This window comes from Equus caballus, chromosome 1 (assembly GCF_041296265.1).
Source record: "Equus caballus isolate H_3958 breed thoroughbred chromosome 1, TB-T2T, whole genome shotgun sequence".
Lineage (NCBI taxonomy): Eukaryota > Metazoa > Chordata > Mammalia > Perissodactyla > Equidae > Equus > Equus caballus.
Window position 1 is genome coordinate 146854071 of NC_091684.1, and position 21630 is coordinate 146875700.

At 49.9% G+C, this 21630-nt stretch overlaps 1 protein-coding gene across 5 annotated transcripts in view; it reads right to left on the minus strand.

Moving 5' to 3' along the window:
- Window positions 1–1744: 1744 nt before the first annotated feature.
- Window positions 1745–21630, minus strand: part of CGNL1 (cingulin like 1) — a 153379-nt gene continuing 133493 nt past the window's right edge. For 4 of the 5 annotated variants that reach the window (XM_070270989.1, XM_070270975.1, XM_070270979.1 and 1 more), the window contains 6 exons: window positions 20116–20205; window positions 8469–8552; window positions 7625–7749; window positions 6546–6654; window positions 6012–6175; window positions 1745–4890 (listed from right to left, as the gene is read on the minus strand). In XM_070270989.1, coding sequence (XP_070127090.1) covers window positions 4755–4890; window positions 6012–6175; window positions 6546–6654; window positions 7625–7749; window positions 8469–8552; window positions 20116–20205 — 708 coding nt within the window. In that variant the 3' untranslated portion in view covers window positions 1745–4754. Of the gene's footprint in view, window positions 4891–6011; window positions 6176–6545; window positions 6655–7624; window positions 7750–8468; window positions 8553–18462; window positions 19686–19828; window positions 20206–21630 lie in introns of those variants that run through there. The other variant, XR_011439985.1, reaches the window with a different exon arrangement.

Genomic DNA, 21630 nt, shown 5'->3' on the forward strand with positions numbered 1-21630 from the left:
CTGCAGTTCTCATAAAATTGTTTAATTTTGTTTACCCAGAAAGACCCTGGAATCATGCTCCCCGTTCCTAAGGAGTTGTTGACAATCTGTTGTGAGACCAAGTGAGATTCTGCACGGTGGGAACATTGTAAAACCCTACCCCACCGCCCCCAACGACACACACACACAATCAGCATCATTGTTGAGTCTTTCGGAACCGCAGTGGCACATTTCCCAGCCTTCGTAAACCCGGCATGGGCACATGCTCACATCTTGCTTTGCTGGTGGAGATGGGCTGGGCCTCTGGTCGTGCAAGTACACGTCCGAGATGATTTTCAGCGCTGTGCACTCAGCAGCTCTGCGAGCAGGACCACATCACGCTGATCCCTCTGCCAAGCCTGGGATTTCTGGATTTGAGGCTGCTAAGCCTCTGATGGGCATGGTGTCGAGTCATTTTCCCCTATCATTTGAAAACTTAGAAGAGAAAAATTTCTGGCTAATGACTGTCTTGCAACAAAGACAGGATCACCGTAACTATCCCCAAGTTCAAAGAAGGAATGCCAAGAACGCGGAGGGAGGAGCTGCAGGCCTGGAAGGACTTTTTCCCTTTGGCTCTCGGCTCCTGAGTCACATTCCTCAGCAGCCCTAAGGGAGAGGTAAGCTCTCGGGATCTCTTATTCCCACCATGAGGACCCTGGCAGAGGGGCCAACGAAAGAGGCCTAAATACAGATTCAAAAGCAAATGATACCAAAAGGGTGTCTGTTACTACAAATGATAAAATTACACCTCAATAAACCTGACTTTAAAAAGAGGCAGACAATTTACACAAAGGCAGGGAATACTTATTAAAATCAGAAAATCTCAATTTGTATTTGAATGCTCCATTTAGTCAGGAAAAGGGGAGTCCAGGGCTGCAGGACAGCTGGATGGGCGGGATATTTACATCACTGGGGGCTCCAGGCAGAGCCCTGAGCAGGAAACAGCAGCCACCTGCGGCCACCCAAAGAGTTTAATGAAGAGGGGCCCTGGAGGGTGGACTGTGTCACCGGAACCCCCAAGGGCTGCAAGGGACAAGGAGGAACAGCAGCAGGAAGCCGCGACCACCTTTAGCACTGGAGGCACGAGGAAGAGGTATGGTCACCCATGGCCCGTGGGAGCTGCAGCCACAGCTGGAAACACTGCGCGAAGCAGGGAGCGATGAAGAGGAAGGCCCGACCTCCGCCTGCTCCCTCGAATGAGAGTGGTCACTGGCCATGGAGGGAACCCAGGGCCCGCAGGGATCAGCCTCCAGGGGACAGGCTGGAAAAGGGATCTGAAGACAAAGACTGAGCAGCACAGGGCCCTCCTGTAGCGAAGTAACTTCCGTTTCCGGTAAAATGGAGACCAAGGTACCTGCTGTCAGCCTGCTATAAATCAAGAGAGATTATGTGCAAACTGTGATTGCAGGAGAACCCTTTTTAGTTTAGGAACAAGGGAAAAACGGGTGCCTGTTCATTCTCGATTATTAACACACTTCCCCTTTTGCTATTTTCCGGAAACAGGCAGTTTGGATTTCTCAGACTATCACAACCATCAGGAGCGTTGATTCAGTATTTACCACTGACCCACTCCCACCCTTCTATTTCAGAAACCGTCCCGGCCTGGAATGCCACCAAGTTCCACTTCCTCAAGTAGCATCCAGCCATTCACCTTGACTGTTTCCTGGCGGACACAGAGCCACATTGTGGAGAAAACAAGGGAGTCAAAACAATGGGGGAGTCGAGATTCCCGTCGGGTGATGCCGTTTATTGAAAGACAACCTTGCTTTATCCAGTTCCCTTACATGGAGGTAGCTGCATAACAATGTCTCTTCCCCATGACAAATCAAAGCAATCAAACCATCCCCCAAAGCAGAAACGCAACAGAGTAAGCCTATGGGCATTGTCAAATAACACTCAGAAACAGGAAAAAAATTATAAAGATATAGGATGATTGTCTCCTCAGTATTGCATTTGGCCACATATTTGTTTATTAAATAAAACTTTTTTTGTCCTTTTAAGCTAGCTAAAGAAAACATTCTTGAGTAGGGTTAGTTCTTAAAGCAACAAACAGAAAAAAAATATGTGTATATAATAAAATCAAAGAATGATAGTATGTCAGAGCTGGAAAGGACCGTGGGCCCTGGTCCTCGTTTGTTCTGGGTAATCTGCAGCTCTGAGAGTGCATGCCCTGTCAAGGTCACCGCGGTAAGATGAGCGAGGACTTGAAAACACCTCTCAACTCTCAGTCCAGTGTTCTGCCCACCCAGCTACACTGAGTGCATCTAGCTCACTGTCAGCTGCTCTGCCACGGAGGAGGATGGCACATTTGTTAACACTTAAAACAGCCCATTTTTAGGGTAAGGGTGCAATCTTGGAATGGCGAGCTCTGCTCTCTTTTCATGGGCAGTTTTGCTTCCTGCAGCCAGCCTGACGGCTACCAGAAGGAATTGGCCAGAACAATAGGCAGCGACCTTCCCACAAACCAAGACAGACACTCACTCCCAAGCTTCTTGGGCCTCCGACCTTTCTTGTCTCCAAGCTGTAGCTGTGAGTGGGCTGAGGCACTTCCAGGCAGACTTCCTGGCAAATACGTAATGATGGCGGAAGCAGCGGGAAATCAGGAACACACTGAGGGTCGAACGAAGATCCCCGGGAGTTCCAGGGAGCTAGTCAAGCACCCATAGGCTTGTCACATCCCCAAGAGGACAGAGGGGCTCCAGGGCTGGGTGAGGAGGGGCTCAGCCTCTGTGTCTGTATGACTGTTGTCTATCACCCCCGTTCCCCTGACTGTGCTCCAGGAGGGGAGGGATTTTGATCCGTTTTATGCTCTGCTGTAATCCCAGTGCCAAGGACTGTGCCTGACACATCGTAGGTGCCCAAAAAATGTTTGCTAAATGAATGAATGGCTAAAAGAAAGAATTTCTCCACACTCGAAATAAGTAAGCAGAGGCAAGAACCACTCCCCCCAGCAGAGGCTTAGGATGGCTTGGCTCTCCTGCTCCAGGGTTGTCACCTGTGGGGGGGAGGATGACACCAGCCTTTAGACCAGGCTGATCACTCTGAATCCTGTTTGGTGGGCTCTGTGACATGGGGTAGGTAAGGCACTGAAATCCCCTGCTCCCGGTGGCAACAGTTGTGGAGTTCTCTGTCCACAGGCCTCCCATCTATCAGGATGCTAGGAGACACTGCTGAAGCAGCTGAACGCTGTCACTTCTGCCCCTATACATGTACCCAGCTCACAGGGTTCTCTCCCTGGCCATCGCCCTGCTGAGCTGCTGTCCCCATGCCCTGACCCTGACCTATGGGAGCCTAGCTGTGATGGGACCTGGCCTCGGGCATGCCTGGGGACTGTCACAGTGGGAGGTGACACCAGGAAGGCCAGGAGGAGGCAGTGGGATACCCTGCAGCCTCCCAATGCCATGCTCCCTGTAATTGTGTCCCAGTGACGTGGACTTGCCCCAGACTCATCCAAGCCCGGTCACTTTGTGCCTGGTGCTGGCCAGTGTCCCTCCATCCCAGGAAGTTGGAAGGAGCCTTCCAGTTTGCACAGACTCACCTCTGTCTGACTTCTATTTCTTTCCTCCCTCTCCTGACATAAACCTGAGATTCTGCTTAATCTGCCTCTTGTCTACACATCCCCCAGCCTTCAAGAACTTCTTCCTCTTCCTTCCTACTCACACCCTCACACCTGCTCATTTCCTCTCCCCCTCCCTTTTCCCACGACCTTACTGAACACCTCCCGCTTCCTCCTCACACCTAGGTCCATGAACCCCATACCCTCCTACTCCCCAGCCAGCAACCACCCCATCCAGGGACAGAGAGAGCACAGTTTGGAGGCCTGCTGTGGCAGAAGGGAGGAAAGGACCACTGAGAAATGACAGTAAGGCCCCATCCTTCCAGAAACCACATCATTTGTCAAAAACCCACCCACCTGTGTAAAAGAAATTGCACCTGGTGACTGAGAATTGGTCTCAGCGTGGTTCAGAAATTGTAACAAAATTCTAGATAAAATAAGCAACCAAGGCCACAGATACACCTGACCTTCTGACCTTCTCCCCCTCCGTCAGCAAGCTGTTTACCACGGCCCCTCGAGTTTCTCTTCTCAGGATTAACTGTCCCTTATCATTATAATTTCTTTTTTCCAACTCTGATGTCCAAAGTGGTCTTTATTCTACCTTCTCTCTCACCTCTGCTCCTTAATACTTAAAATCTAGTGGCTTCATATTTTAAAAAAAAAATTCAAGATAGATGTGTGACATTTACAAACAAGCCATCCAATGAAGCCTCTGAACATTGCAAAATGGAAGAGCAGCAGTCCATGAGAAAGTCTGGTTTAAAATATGTACAGCTCACACATCATTTCCTCCTCTGCAAAGTGGCTGTTTAATAATAACTAGCATTTTGGACCTGTTGTCTTGGTGGAGGGAGGGGGGCAGGAGCAGCAAATGCAAATGGTGCTGGCAGATAGCTGTAAAGAACAGGGGCTTCATCTGCCAAATTATATTTTCCAAAACACCCCAATGGGTGGTGGCCTCAACAGTTAAACTGCAATAGCTCCCCGGCTAAGCTATGAGAGCCGTGCTCCCACTGTGGGATCCTAGGAGGACTGTAACGTGGAGGAATCGGCCTGTGATGTGAAGAGGAGGTGATGGGCCTCTGCTCCAGATGGGTGCTCCCTTTCCTGCCCCCTGCTGCTGGCGGCTGCAGGTCCCTCTGAGGAATGACGGGCCACCTCCACAGCCCTGGAAGTGCACTTAGATCTGGCTGGCGGCGGTGCTGTCCTTAGGGAAGGTGTAGCTCAGTGGTGCCTCATAGAGGCTCCCCCCGTCGGTGCTGAGGTCGTCATCGTCATCCATGTCATCCAGCACTTTACTTGGCAGCTTCTTAAGTCTGCTGAAACAACAGGGGGCATGTTTCCTGGCGCTAGACTGGACTGAGACTCATGTCTGATCTGGAGATGAAGGAAGGGTCTTGGGTCCCTGTCTCTTCACCCCACCAAGTGGCACAGAAGCACATGAACTGAACTGGTCTGCAGTTGATGGTTCCTTCAGCCACAGGGCACAAACCGCCCACCTCTCAGCACAGGAGGCCAGTGCTAATAGGTTGGGCTGGGCACGCCTGGGACAGGATTAGGAATCCTGATTGCTCCCTTTGCCTCAAGCTCCAATGTGGCTCATGAGGGTGCTGTTATTGATCCTGTCTTAATTTAAAATGTTGATATCTTGTTCACCATGGGTTGTTTGCCTTAATTTCTAATAGCGCATTAAATATTATCTATCTTGATTACTGAGATTTTTGGTGCCCCTTAAATGCTGCACCCTAATGCCGGCCCTGGGGCCAGGTTCTTGACAGACAGACCCAGTTTATAGGACTTTCTAGGGGCTGGAGCCGTCTGTCTATTTCTAAGAGAACTCCCTGAGCAGCCAGCATAGGCAGCCTCTAAGAAAGGCTCAGCTCCATGGATGAACATGAACCTGATCACTCCCTCACCCCATTTTCCCTGGGGAAGGGCAGGTAACCCCTCACCCCATCCCCTTAGGACCATGGCAGGGGAACTTAGAGGCAGCTCTCTCCTGAACCCAGGCTCGGGATATCCCAGTCCTCATGAATATTTGAGCCAGAACCTTATCTTATTTCTTCCTAAGTCATGTAAAAAGGCAGGAGACCTACGAGCTGGTCCGTGAGCTGCCCCCTGCAATGGTGGTATGAACCAGTCTTACCTGCTCTGAGACTCAGTTCCCCCTTATGGACAACAGTGACAATACCGGCCCAGCTGACATCAGGGCATGGCCTAAGGATGGCACATGTGAGGCCCTACTGAGCACATGGGGCGACTGAAGTGGACACAGCCACTCTCATCTCTAGGATGGGATGACTCCAAAAGGAGACAATAAGGAACTGGCTTGAGACAGCAGGAGTAAGAATGTTCTGAAAGCACTGAGCCCTCCTTCAGTGTCAGGGGGCTTATGTTCCCTGCGGGGCCATCCGAAAGTCCCCTTCCCCTTGCCCACCTTAAGTTCTTCTTCATGGAATTGAGCTGTCCCTGCAGCTGCTCATTCACATCCATCTGCTCCTCCAGCTCCCTCTGTAGCTTCTTTTTCGAACTTTCTAGTCTGTCGATTTCCTCCTCAGCCTCCTCCACCTGTCGCTTCATTGCTTTCAAGCGCAAGCTCAGCTGCATTGGGAAAGAGGGCAGGTTGAGTGCTGGCCGGCCCAGCTGGGATAGAGAAGAGCCCCAGCACGGACAGGCCAGCGGTCCAGCCACCTCCTCTCCAGGCAACCAAGATAAGGCAAAGGGGGACAACTGGTCTCACGGGAAAGTGGAGATAAGACTCTAAGACTGCTTTTAAAAGCCAAGGTCAGGGTTTGAAGTTTGCTGAAATCACCTACTAAGTAGGCTAGAAAAGCCCCATTCTATGACATAACTGGGTAGAGTGGAAAGAGAGGACTCAGTTCACCACCACGCCATCGCCCACCCGCGGAGGCCTCGCCCCAGCCTGGGACATAAAATCTCATCTGAGAATGACTTGCAGGGTGTCCCTCACCTGGTCCTTCTGATCAGTCAGCGACAGGTGCTCATCGTCCACCTGCATCACCAGTTCCTTCACCTTCCGCTCCAGCCTTCGGTTGCTGAGCTGGAGGCTGGCCCGGTCCCTGGAAGGGCAGGGGAGGCAGAACGAGGCACCCTCTCATCCCAGGCCCACAGAAGGCCCAGCCCAGGCTGCGGGGGAGGGGAAGCTCCAGCCAGGGCTGCCTGGTCAACTCAAGGCTGGGGGTCAGAGGGACGCACAGCTTAACAGGGGAAAAGTGCAGCCCATTAGACAGATGAGGAAATAGGGGCTCCGAGAAGGAGAGTGACTTGCTCAAGGCTGCAGAGCCAGTGAGGGGCTAAGCTGGGACTGGACCAGCCCTGAGTTTTTCCATCTCAAGCTTTCCTTTGTAAGGCACAGGGTCACAGCTGGAGACTGTCTACTCCAGGCTGCTCCAGCCCAGCCCCCAGAAGTCCTACTAAAAACATAATGTAAAGTGCTGTATGCATGCGCATATACACAAATACCCACAGACACACACACCTTCTAGAAGAGTGAGGGGCCATGAGTCAGGACTGAGGCTGGTCAAGTTCAACCTGTGCTGGACTCGGGCTGCAATGTGAGAGCTAGCTGCAGAGAATCCTGGTGTTGGAAAGGAGGGTAGTCATCTCATCCCACTGTGGGGGGACCTGCCCATTTCTGACAGATGGCCCCTTGGCCTCTGCTTGAATACACACAGCCCCCATGGCGGCATCAGCCCCCTTTCCTCTAATCTGACTCAAACTCAATAGCTTATGAGGCAGCCTGTCTTACTGAGGGGATGGAGAAAGGAGCAGTGAGTACGGAGGAAGGCTATGGCCTTAAGAGTGGGAGTCCTGAGTTTTAGCCCAGCTACACCAATATTCAGCCAGGCTACCTCCCTCAAGTACTTAGGTGGGTGGGTTTCGGTTTTCTCATCTGTAGAAAGGAAACAATAACCTCCAGGTTGTCCTTGCTCTGGGAAGGAGTATGGGAAGAGATAGAAATGTGAGCGCACTCTGTGAGGTGAATACCACTGCCCGCCAGGCCTCTACACCACAGCTGGGCCGCCTCACCTCTCCTCGCTCTCCAGACGGTCCTCCAGCTCCGCGATCCTGGCCTCCATCTGCACCACCAGCCCCTCTTTGCTGGACCTGTAGGACCCTTCCAGGTGGACAATCCGGCTCTTTAAGTCCTTGTTCTGGAATCAGAGAGGGAGACTGTGAGGGGACGGATGTCTGCCACACTCTGTGCAGAGCAGGGCAGAGGGAGGGCCAGCATTTGGTCAACGACTGTGATAAACAAGCTTTCACACCGGGATACGTGGCCCCGGGGGACCTGGGGAGACCAGGGATGGTTCCAAGGAAAGGCCTTGCACTCCAGTCCCGGTAGGCCAAAAGAAGAGATTCTATCGCATTCCCTTACAAGCCTGCGTGAGATCACTGGCATGGCCTGGGACTCCCAGATGTCAGGCCAATGAGCTTGGCGTTGGCCTTTTATAAACCTACTGGCAGGAGAAACGTGCTCCTTCACCACTATCAGGCATCCTATTCACTGAAGAATTTACATGAATAGCATGTAAAAGAAATAACGATTCAAGTAAGCTTTATTAGCAACTCGTGTGTTTGACGGCACTGGTGCTTTACTATCCCCTTTCCATTAGAATTTAGCCCTCTTTAGGGTCTAGAAAACAAGACTTACAATTCTACCTTCCCCCTTGGAAGCTGCTAAACTTCCAAGCATATTTAACATTATTGGGAAAAACGTCTCTGCACAAGGCCTCAGAAATACCTCTCTCAGGTGAGTTACACCCCAGAGTCCCTGGGGCACTAAGCAAAGGAGACACCACTGAGGGAGTCTAGTCCAAAGCTTCGGGGGGGCGGGGGGGGGGGGGCAGTGCAGGGGGCCAGCTGCCCTCACCTGTCTCTCCAAGGAAATCTTGTCACACTCCAAATCTTGCCTCACAGCTCTCTCCTGAAGCAGCTCGTTTCTTATCTGCTCCATCTACACCAAACAGAGCAGAAGCTCAGAGGTTAGAGGGGCTATTCCCATATCCTTTGTGCTGACATGCTTCCAGGTGCTAGTTCTAAGAACCAGACAGCTCCTCTTCATGACGGGGGCCTCCTGCCAGCTCCTCTGGGGTGCAGGAGCTGTTTCTTACGTATTCCTGGATTCTCAATGATTACAAAGATAATGACACAAATAGCAATAATAGTCAAAGCTAACCCTGCTGTTACGAGTTGAATTGTGTCCTCCAAAAAAGATACATTGAACTCCTACCCCCAGTACCTCAGATGCGACCTTATTTGGAAACAGGGTCTTTACAGAGGTAATCAAGTAAAAATGAGGTAGGCCCGAATCCAATATGACTGGTGTCCTTATAAAAAGTGGAAATTTGCACGCAGAGACAGACAAGCAGACAGGGAAGACAGCTACGTGAAGAGAGAGACGGGGAGAGAATGCCAGGTGAAGACAGAGAGTTAGAGTAACATCTACAAGGCAAGGAACTTCGAAGATTGCCAGAAAACTCCCAGAAGCCAGGAAGAAGCAAGGAAGGATTCTCCTACAGGTCCAGAGGGAGGACGGCCCTACTGACATCTTGATTTCAGACTTTCGGCCTCCAGAACTGTGAGTCAAGTTCTAAGGCCAGCTGGTTCCTGGGACTTTGTTACAGCAGCTCTAGAAACTGATACACCTGCTCAGCACACCACATGCACTATCCTCTTATATCCCAGAACAACCCTAAGAACTAGGTAATACTGTCTCTATTGAGGACATTGGGGCTTGGAGAAGTCAGTCAAGTTGTATGGTGACCAACCATCCCAGCTTGCCCAGGACCAAGGATGTGCTCAGGACGTGGGACTTTCATGCTAAAACTGGGAAAGTCCCAGGCAAACGGGGAAGAGTCAGTCACCCAACATGCCCAAGATCTACACAACTAGTAATGGGGGAGCCGGTGTACCCCTAAGCTCCTGACTGCCGCATTATAAGTTCAGACTTCAGAATGGGCTTCCACAGTAAGCATATCTCAGACGCTGCTAGATTTCTCCGTTCTTATGCCAGAAACAGAAGTCAGCAAGAACACTGGGCAGCTCCAGGTGACCCAGCAAAGGTTAAACATTCCTAAGGGTTTCTTCTATGTTAATAGGAAACGAGCCTAGCTGGGCAGCATCCGGGAAAAAAATTCCATTGCCTGCCTTTCGCAATTTCCGTTCCTGACTCTCACTGGGCTTCAGCAGCAGGGAAATGAGCGCCAGAGATGGAAGCCCTGGACCCTATTCCCAGGACCATCCAGCAGAGGGCAGCCTGAAGAAACCAGGAGAACTAAGAAGGTGAGCCCATAAAACAAAACCACTCTTTCCATCTTAAGGTCAGGGTCCGACTGAGGTAAGAGGTGCATACACAGGATGCTCCCTGGATTCCTGGGAGGCATCTGTAACAGGCTCACCCGGCCTGGCCTCAGCTTGGATTTTCACCTTCTGTACGAGCAAGTAAAAGATAAACTCAGGCCCTTCCCTCCATCTGCCTGGAGAGCAAGAACTGGGGGTCCCGGGAATAATAAGAGAAGACACCACCACGTTGAGCCAGGCTTGCATCTGCTCCCATCTCCCACTGACCCGACCATGGTGTGTGCATGGAATGACAAGCAGAGTGGTGTGGCCAGCCCAGTGGGCAACAGGGAGTGGTAAAGAACAAGGCTGGTGATGGGCGAGGCATGGACATAGATGCCTCTGATACCACAGGAGGAAGCAGGGACTCTGCACAGGGGAGGGACAGGGGAGGGGTACCCAGGTGGTCAAAAAATGCCTACATGTTTGCACTTCTGACAGGCAGGCTTCTAAGTCATGGGGGTTCAGAACTTTACGGCAGAGGAAAGGGAGGCCCAGGGCAGCTATACAAGGAACTGGAGAGAGCAGGACTAGAACCCAGGCCGAGCCTGCACCCTACCCACTAGGAGCCTACTCTCTCTGGACCCACGACCCACTCAGTGAAAAGGCTTCCAACAGACCTAGGATTCAAATACAGCTGTCACGTAAACACCAAGACCCGGGAGGCAGTGAGTCTCCTTAGGTCATCCTTGTGTGCAGCAGTGAAAAGACGCCAGCCCTGCAAGGGGTCAGCAGGCAGAGCCCAGAAAGCTCTGCCCGCAGCCCTGCTCCCACGCTGCCTGATCCCAGGGCCCTTGAGAATCACATGCTGCAGAGAGGGCATCAGCAGTGTTCCTGTAACTGTTCTACAAGCAGAGTGCACAGGTAATGAATGCAGGCTCACAGCCCCACTCCGAGCGTGGCTCTGAACCAGCTGACACCACGCCCCAGGGCGGACGTCAGCATAGCTGGGCCACAGGACCCAGACATGGCTCCCGGGGGAAATCGTTCTGTTCACACCCCCGGGGCAGCGGAGGCCAGGACCTCACTGAGGACATAGTTAAACTTTCACTGCGAGGAGAAGCAATTACACAGACAAGCAGCCCCGCTTCCCTTTCTGGCTCTGCGTGCACTTGGGTGTGACCTTGATCGTTTCACCTCTGGGATGCAGATTCCTTGTTTCTAAACTTGAACGAGACAGTCTGTAAGGGCCCCTCAAGCTGGCCTGTGATACAGTGACAGCAGTTTTGGTGGCTCCTCCATCCTTCAGGGTGCTGTGTGGCTCTCCTTTTGTGGAAGCCAGAGGCCCCTGCCTCCATCCTCAGGCTAGAGTAGGCATCCCAACTCTCCAGGCATTTAGGAGGGTCCCTGGAAAAGACCCACTCTGTCAAGGTGAGAGCAAATGTGTTTGTAAACAAACACACTTGTGTGCTGGGGGAGGGGTTGTCTTGGAATGGTGGAGTGGGTTTGTCCATTTGTTCAAAGTATATTATGGCCCCTAGGCTGGACATTGTGACAAAAAGACCAACAGAGTACCTGCCCTCATTATAGCCTCATGGGGGACAAACACACAAGCCTTGCACATGTGGTCAAGGTTACCATGATGGGGAAGGACAGTGTGCCAGGGTGGGATACACGGCAGTGGTCACAGCCCAGACCTGGCGGGGCAGTGAAATTCTCCACAGAAAGGGACGCTAAGCTGAGATGTAACTGAGAGGTCAGGGTCAGGCAGGGTAGAGAAAGGGGCAGGAGAGGAAATGCAGCTTTCCAAGCCGTGGGACCACCATGAGAAAGAGCAGGAGGCCAGCAAGAGAAGGGAGTGCTGGGAGAACTGAAAGGGCTGACTTGGCCACGCGGGGAGGCAAAGGGACAGGTTAGGAGATGAGGTGGAGAGGCAGAGAGGGAGCAGCCACACAGGGCCGGTTACAGTCCAGTGACAAGAGCGCACGCCTGTACTGCACTTACTAAATCAGGTCTTCAACATTTTCATAGTCTTCTCTCATTTAATCCTCACCACCACCTGAGGCAGTACTCCTAACACCCCCATCAACCCTAGAGTCCAGGAGAGGCTGTGGATACTGGTGTGGAGATTGGGTGCCACTACGTGAAGCCACAGGATAGATGAGCTCACCAAGGAGAAAACGTATGAAGAATGAGGAGGATCCAGGACCATCTGGAGCCATGCCCTGGGGAGCCCTCCCCGCTGCACCTCACGTTAGGCAGGGAGAAAACCAGGATATCGACCTGTGCCAAAAGCCGAGAAGGCTGAGGACTGAGGGAAAAGCACCTGGGCTGGACAAAAAGTTCGCTCTGGAAGACTCGGTGGAGAGGGGAACTGGGCCACTGAGATTGGGAAGGCGCCAGTCATGAAGAGCTGGGGACATGCCTCTCCTCTAGAACTCCAGCCGTGAGGAGAGGACACTGTAACCAGAGGGCCAGAGAGGTCATGAAGGGGTTTGCATAGAGATGCCCCACACCTATTAGCAGGCAAGGGTGAGAATCAGGGAGGAGGGAAAAGTTACAGATGATGGACTATGACAGGAAGACTGACCGGCCAGTGAGGGAGGGAGGGATCCAGGCCCTGCTCTGGGCTGAGCGTGAGAGTGGGAGAGAAACTCTTTCTCTGAGCCAGAGAGCGAGCATCACTCAGGTCTTGGGGGGAGGCAGGCTCCTGTAGCTCAGAGGCACGGGAAGGAGGGAGGGAGGGAGGGAGGAACGGAGGGAGGGAAGGAAAGGGGATTATCTTCCCCAAAGTGAATGGATAAGGAAGAATTGGAGGCTTACAGAGAAAGAAGGAAATTTAGAAATTTAGTTGCTGCGGTTGTGAGGCCAAAAAACACCAGAAGACAATAAAAGGCTGGCAGAGCAGAGGCAGGGGTCTCAGTGCAGCTGTAGAGCATCTGCTTTTAGGGGTCAGGCGGTGACTTTTGCAGCTGGGCTCCGGGCCTGAGGACCGGGGAGGGAAATACCAAGAATCAAGAGCCCCTGGTGACAGGCATGAGCGCATTAGTCCTCTCAGCCCTCTCTCAGGCAGATGTTAGTGCCTCCATTTTAGGGTGGGAGGTTCGGGAAGCTTGAGAGCAGCTCTGGGATTCTAACGCACGCTTTCTGAATAAAAATCATATACTCCTTTTCTCTCTCTCTCTCAGCAGACTGGTAGGACCCAGGTCTCTCAATGAAGGGTAAATCCTACAAGGAGGGCGAGTTCAGGCGGGAGCTTCGGAGCCCAAAAGGAAGAAGCATCTACCGTGGAGTGAGAGAGAGAAGTAAGTGAGGGATTCCAGGATCACCGAGGGGTGCGTCACACAGCACCGGGCCCAGGCTGGGAGGTCAGGACAAACCCTGTGACTTAAAGAAGCGGCCACTGGCCAAGGCCTTGCTCCCCCCATGCCCCCGACTGGAAAATCTGGATACTGCCAGGAAACGGGCCTTCGGGAGCAGAGGAACACTCAGAGAGGCAGCATCCTGGGGGGCTCCGCAGGTTCAAGACCTCCCTGGAGAGCCCGGGCAAATGGTGACTCTCCAAGAGAACCACAAAACAAAATCATCAGTATTTATACCCCGCCACCTCCCCTCAAAAGATGGCGATTAAAATGGAACTGCAAAATAAATCAGAATGAAAAACAGGAAGGACTTCAAGTGTAAGCATAAAACATAACAGTTACGGTGACCCGGTGTCCATTTTTCTTGAGTCTTTTGGAAAACAAGGCTTTTGGTAAGCATGATAGGCTTCCTTCCATTCTTCAAAAAGGACAGCCTAACACTAAATTCTAAAATAAATCCAGCCCGTGGAGCCTTACGCAAGGAAAACCACGTGGTGTTATGGATGCTGTCCCAAGGACGGGTTTCACCATAAGCCAGAAGTGTTTTAGCTGTTCTCCAACACAGTGACTCCTAGGACTGGCCTATTACCTTGGGAATATTCCCCATCACATTCTTCTCACCCTGGGCCACACTGGCCAAAAAAAAAAAAGGCCTCTGGCTTGGCCAGCTTCCTCCTTTGGAGCAAAGAAGTAAATCTGAGACTAGGAAAACACTTCCTTATATAAGCTTAGTGCTTTATGTGCTGTTTACCCTTCAACTATATTAAATAGACCAAACAAAAACTTTCCAGTCAAATTAAAAACAGAACAGGAGCTGAAGGCAACAGTTTTCCACAGCTGGATTGATAGAATGCTAAACCTGAGCATTTCAATCGGAAATCACAGTATCAGATTCCAGTGGTTCTATGTCAGAGGCACCCGTGACCTGAGCCAGCTCTCAGGATTAGAAGCAGCTGCCTTCTGGGTTAATGAAAAGCCAGAGATATTTATGATTGCTAATAACAATATTTAACCCCCTCACCTGTGTTTACCATCGGGCTGTAAAGGGTCGGTGAGCCTACACTCCTGGCTGGTATTAAAAATGGTACTCAATTACAAGAAAGGAAAATTATTATTAACCAACTGTACCCATTGGGTTGTTAGCAGCCAGTACAATAGGAGGCAGTTCTGAGACTAGGATTATTTTAATTTAAAAAAAAAAAAAAAAGAAAGAAATCCCATTATGATCTTTTACTCACTGACTGCAAAGAAACCTTATATTTCTCAGTCGCACATCCTGGGGGTTGAATCCCCCTGGTGCAGACTGAGGAGCAGGGGTGAGCCAGCCACTAGGGAGCAGCTCCCGAAAGTGACTGCAGAAGCCTGAAAGTTTATCCCCTGGGATTTATCCTGCTGTTGCCAAGGCAACAGGGCAGCCTTGCTCAGCCCCTAGAAAGACCAGGAAGCCACTCAAAGCTCTAGAGTTGGTATTTTTCCTCCTGCCTGCCAGCTGCTTGGGCTGGATTAGTTGTCTTTCCACTGGGCTGGGTCATCTTGGCCTCCATGGTCAAGAGAATGCCTCTCCATTTAGACCCAGCTCTACAGTTAACTGTTTGCACTCAGCCAAGACATGGCAGAGCCCAAGGACCTAGAACCTCAGCCTGATGGACGCATTGAAAACACACCCAGCTGGGCTTATCTTTTACTATGTGAATCCTGGACTCATGAGGAGAGTCAGGAGAGAATCAGGAGAATAGAAATCCTCACTCAGAGTAAGAGACACCAGGGCATTATTTTTAACTTGGGAATAGAGGCCCAAATGCTTTTGGGGGTCTTTATCACCCTCACAGTCTGAGGCTAGGATGATGGATCGGGGGGAGGCGGCAGGCTTTGGAGTCAGATGGCTCCGTACCTCTGACAAGCTGCGTGACCCTAGGCAGTCACCCAGCCTGCAAAGCCCTAAAAGCAATGAGAGAAAGTGTGCAAGGCAGGCACACAGTGCCCAGCGCCTAGGGAATCCTCAGTAAGAATGGCATTGTCGGAAATGGAAACATGGATTTGGAGGAAGGAGGAAAAAAAAGGATTTCTCTGGATTTAAACAGACCAAAAGCCAGTAAAATCCCGACTCTTTAACTGAGTTTTCCCACCACTTTAAGTCGATCAGAAACCTTCTGTGTAAGGTGAAACTATATTTGGTGAGAAAATAAATACTCCTTTACCTCTGTTCTCTCAGTTAGGATTCCCTGAATCCATCAGCCTGAAAAATACTATCCTGAGCATGTACGGAAGAGGAAGGCCTTACAAAGGCTGAGAACTCACGAATAATGTGGCCAGCATTTATTGAGTGTCAAGCGTATGCACAAGAAAGAGGAGGGAAAAAAAACATGGAAAGGATAGAATTTTCAATCTCCCAGCTGCCTTTCCTGTCCTCTGTCCCTGGGAACAGCCTAGGGGAGCTTCCTCCTGGTCTCCTTGTCCCCTGTCCTTATCCTCAACCCCAGCCACATGCATCTTCTAGAACACTGTGTGGTCCACTGTTCTGCTCAACAACCTTCGATGGCTCCCCACTGCCATCAGGATAGGGTCCATTCAAAACCCTCAACCTGACCAAGCCAGAGTGGTCCATTCATTGCGCTTCAAAATGCTGTACCTATCCTACCTCCCGGTCCTTGTTCACGCCATTCGTTCTGTTGAGGATTCCCTTCCCACTCCTCTTGATTGGCTAAAGTGTACCCTTCCTTCAAAGCTGGCTCCAGGTCCACCTTCCTCTAAGAACTCTTCCACAGTCCCCCTTGATGTGACGGTCTTTCCCTCGGAGGGTGTCTGCATCCTTCACTTGGTATTTAGTGTCTGCTGCTTTTTCTTGTTAGTTATCCATTTTTCAGGCATGCCCTTTCTCCTCAAACCACAGCATCTCAAGGACAGGAGCCACTTTTCATAATTTCACAGCCTTGCTGCAATGCTATGCACACAGTAGGTATCCATATTTTGTAAGCACCGGTAGAGAGAGCACTGTCTTGGGAGTCAGGAGATCTAAGGCCAGCTCTGCAATTAACCAGCCAAGTGCTCTGGGCCTCAGCACTCATCTGGTGCATGAGAAATCTGGGGAGATGAACTTGGAGGTCGTTGCCAGATCTAAGATTCTGTGAAAGGGGTTGGCCATTTGCTAATTTTGCTGGAAAACCTTTTCAGTTTCTAGCTTTTTCACCTAAGCCCTACCACTAAGAGAGGAGAAAGATGTTTAGGGGAAGCAAAGATTCAGAAGAGGAGCTTGTGAGAAAGCAGGGTTTAAGTAGAGAGCTATAATCTTTTACTTTTTAATTTAAAGACAGCAAGATTCAAAAAATAAAACTCCCCCCTTTTCAGTGCCTAGTAGTGGTTTGCTGAGTGCTCAGGGCTAAGAGTATACATCAAGTTGGAGATAACAGACGTGGCACCACTTCTGCTCTTTAGGAGACATCCCCTGTTGAGGAGGTGTCACAGGTAAGCATGTGAGGGGCAGAGGTTTAGGAAGTTTCCCATTTCTCTGATTCTGGCAGGAAGGCAGGAAGGCAGCAGGCACATGGCCCTAGAGGTTAACCTATGTGGATGGAAACAGCTTCAGAATCGGGGCCCAACTGTCTATACCAGGGCCCTTCCTCGGATCCTTTACTTAAAGATGCAACAAATAAGTCTCAGATTGACCTCGGCTTTGAATGAGAACAAATGCTTTCCTCGAAGGCAGGAATTTGGTTCACTTACTTCTCTCCCCTCCCTCACAAATCCAGAGGTGGCACAGGTCAGAGGAGAGGCCTTGAGCACTCAATCAGGAGACATCACTTTATCTCAGGGGTTCTGTTGTGTTGTGTTATTATTTTAGCAATTCCTACATCAACTTGAAAATGGGGCTCAATTTCTCCACTTCTGAGAGACACCAGCTTTACCCTCCCTGCCTCAGAGAGAGCAGTGAGAAGAAAGAAAACAAGAAAACAGAACTAACAGGGGGAAGAGGCCTAGACGTTGTGGAAGTCTCATCTTTTTAGGCATATAACTCAGACTCAGGGAGAGGATGACTTAGACCCTCTTGCTGTAACAAAACCTTCTCACAGCATCTCAATGTTAGAATTTAGAAAAGCCTTCAGAAATCCCCTAAAGGACCTCATTTGTATAGATTGTGGAGACCCCGCTCAGAGAGGCTGGGACATTCCCGAGCTACACGAGTTAGGTGCAGGTGTCAGGATTGGGACTTGTGGCCCACGGCTCCTCCCAGTAGCCCAAGTTCATTCCCCTCTCTTCCTCCCTGGGCTGACTTCAAGTCCTTGGCTCAATGAAAATATTTTCAACCTTGACCACACTGTGGAGAGCAGCTCTATTCCCCATGATCCAGATGCTCAGTCGAGAGGAGAAAAAAGGAGCCAAGAGCAGACTGAGCTAAGAGACCAGTTTTCTCAGTGTTGAGCCATGAGCTTAACCAAGAGAGGCAACCAGCTTCTGGTTCAGTTTGTCTGTGCTGTTTTCGGTGTAAAACATGGGTCTGGAAGTCGGTTTTAACTGCCTGGCTGTTGATAGGATGACATCCTTTCCCACCATTCCTCCTTGCATAAGTCGCAAGAAGCATTAGCAAAACAAATTTATGGCCACTTCTTCCCTCATCACGAATGCTCAGCAGAACCTGAAATGCCCTGGGGTGATGCAGCTATGGAGCCAAGCTGGCAGGAACTGGTAGCAAACAGCTTTTATACCAGTGAGAGAACTTAGAAAATGAAGACTTTAGTAAGAACCTCTTAGGGTTCAAATGTCAAGGTTGGCTTCTCCATCTGGACTTCAGGTTTTCAAGAAGGTCTTTCTCTACACTTCTGCAGCTCAGGCCGGACGGGCTGCCACCCCTCCAGAGGTGGCAGAGGAATGCTAGTAGGACAGCAATGGAACATGCAGGCAGAACCCGAGCTCAGCGGGGAGGTGGATGGAGCCTCTGGTTGGAATTTCCTTAACTCTCAGGGGCAAAGCAGCATGACTATCTTATTTGTTTGCAAAGAACCTATCAACAGGGAAACACGGCAGATGGAAAAGAAGCCAGTGATTCACCTTCAACTTTAAGCAGAGGCTGCCAGCTCAGGATAGCATTGTCCCTACGCATTGGAACCTCCAGTTCTTGGTCACCCTGAGGTGGGGAAAGGTGGTGCGTGTGAATGAGCAGAAGAGGGGCCAGAAGAAAGCGATTCTTTGGATGGGGAAGATTTTTCCCAAATTAATTAGTATTTCAGATTTTTTTATTTTAATCCTTTTTACAGATTTCCTAAATGATACTCAGCATCATCGACGGCTTTTAGGTTTTTGCTTGCATTGCTTAATTAAGAAAGTGCCCAGGGCAAATCAAGAGGTGAAGGCACCATTTTTAGGAGCTAGGCCTACGACTGAGTAAGTTGTCCCTGAAGGACCATCCCCTCAAAGGTTTCTACAGGTATCCAGAGGTATCATGAAAACTAAAGGCTGAGGCAAGTGAACATAAAGTCTCCTCAAAACCATCATGGAGGGTTCTGACTCCTTGCCTCGCAATGTCTGCATATTTTCTCTCTCAAGTAGTTTGGGCATGCAACCGGGACACAGCAACCAATTAATGGTACCACCACTTTCTAGTGATGTGACCCACCGTCCCCAGGACAGGACTTAGCCGCTCTGAATGTTCCTTTTTTTATTAAAAAAGTGGAAACAAATTCCAAAAACCTTAGGATTATACTGAGTGTCGTCTGGGAAATTAGCTTTATCATCCACAGTGTGAGGACAATGAGCTGTCCCTGGCTGCCTCTCAGGGTTGCAAATCAATGCGGGGAAATTTCGTACATTTGAAACTGCAAAAAAACGTTCACTTAAAGGTATTGTTACCATACTGTGAATGCCTCGGAGGTGTATGTATGGCTAATTAGCTCATCAAGTTTTTAAAGGAAAGACTGCTTCATATCATTTACTTTCCACAGCACTAATGTAGTGCCAGCCACCAAATTTCACACAACTGCTTGTTGACCTAATGATTCCTACAGCTTCAGCCCTCAAAGCACTTGCCTATTGTGACTAATAGTTTGTTATCTATAACTACTCTGGAAACTTCCACTGTATGCTTTGCATTATACATTACACCTCCCTCCCAGTGGCTTACTATGGTGAAGACTACTCACTCTCTCATCATTTCCATATGGCGTGAACTCTCTTTCCGACCTTAGGATGAAACTCAGGTTCAACCTCTCACATTGCCTATTTCCTACAGAAAAATCCACCCATCATCCAACTACAGCACAGTACCTGTTCCTGCTCCCAGTGATGCTCTCCCATCCAACTACAGCACAGTACCTGTCCTGCTCCCAGTGATCCTCTCCCATCCAACTATAGCACAGTACCTGTTCCTGCTCCCACCGATCCTCTCCCATCCAACTATAGCACAGTACCTGTTCCTGCTCCCAGTGATGCTCTCCCATCCACCTATAGCACAGTACCTGTCCTGCTCCCTGTGATGCTCTCCCATCCACCTATAGCACAGTACCTGTTCCTGCTCCCACCGATCCTCTCCCATCCAACTATAGCACAGTACCTGTTCCTGCTCTGAGTGATCCTCTCCCATCCAACTATAGCACAGTACCTGTTCCTGCTCCCTGTGATGCTCTCCCATCCACCTATAGCACAGTACCTGTTCCTGCTCCCTGTGATGCTCTCCCATCCACCTATAGCACAGTACCTGTTCCTGCTCCCTGTGATGCTCTCCCATCCACCTATAGCACAGTACCTGTTCCTGCTCCCAGTGATGCTCTCCCATCCACCTATAGCACAGTACCTGTCCTGCTCCCTGTGATGCTCTCCCATCCACCTATAGCACAGTACCTGTTCCTGCTCCCACCGATCCTCTCACATCCAACTATAGCACAGTACCTGTTCCCTGCTCCGAGCGATCCTCTCAGACAGCAAATCTGAGTTGCTTCTTTCTTCTTCCAGTTCCATCTCCAGTTGAGACACCTTGTCCTAAGAAGGAAGTCACAAACACAGCCTACTTAACTTTCACTGACCGGTGAGGAGCAAGGACTGCCCTGTGGAAGGAAAACCTCAGGGACAAATCAGAGCTGAGTATCTTTAGGGTTTTGCGAAACGATATGTCTATTTCTCATACTGCCCAAACAGATATTTTTAAAACTGTTTTTTTTTTTCTTTTACAATAGGAATGTAATTGTGCATTCAGAAAACACATAAAAAGAGAAAAAATATTACTCCAATCCCTAACATAAGCACTAAGGCTATTTTAGCATGTTTCCTTCAAGTCTTTTCCCCCTATGAATCAATAACTTTACAAAGATCTACCTAAGCCCACCAACAGGTATCTAAGTCACCTGTTAAAAGACAGTGTGGGAGCAGAGATATCATCCAAGGTACATTTACTCCAAGCTCCAGACAAGCTACATACTCCAAGTTGAGACAATGTTTTACCTCCCTCCCCTCAGAGTTTCAAAGGGCCTTACAGGAGTCAAGTCTACCACAGTCTTTCGCATCTGCCTCTTCCTTCCAGGGAACCTCACACACTTAGTCATGCAGTCCCAAATCTGCATTGGCATAACATACACAGTCATTCCAACGCAGTGCTGGCCCATTCTGCTAAACCCATCATCACAGAAGAAAAGCAAGTTCTACCTTCCTTGTGGGCTCCTAATTTAACATCATTAAGTGTTATGAGAAAAGCCATTTCGAAGGAGCTTTGTGTACAAAAAGAAAGGCTTCTAACACAAACCACTCCACCTAGGACTGGGGGTTGTGGGGTTTGTGCATGTGTTTCTCCTGTCACCAGCCAATGTGTCACACATCTGGGTTAACTCAGAGCCACACACACTAAAAAGCAATGAGCCTTGTGAGTTTTTAAACATGAATCTATGGCATTTATACACAAACATTGTCTCTGCAATTGTCAAAGTTGGTTGACAAGCTATGGAACCTCTGTAAACACCAAAAGAAAATGCACAGAACTCATGGGAATAACTAAATGTCTGTGAACGCCTTCCCTCTTAGTGATGGAAATCTACAGGGACCCCAGAAAGCTCTCTCCCAGAAGCCACGAGTCCCAAAGACCAACTCAGGACAGAGAGCTGGGTCCTGCACCCAACCTCCCATTTGTTTATGGTTCTTCCTGATTCCTCAAGACCAGTTTCACTTCGGTCAGAAATCACCAAGGACCCACAAGTGCTTCATTTACAAAAACGTTACCTGAGTGTCTGAGTTTATAGAAAATGCCCCTTGTTGAGAGAGCTCTTGAGTCCTGAGAATTAATTTGTTAAGTGCTAGCGAAGGAACAAGCAGATATTAGCCCCAGCAAGATGGTCCTGCCAGCCGCCTCTTAGGGGAGGAAACATCCCTCCAGTGCCCTTCACAGTGGTGGGGCCTTGAGAGCCACTCATTTTGTAA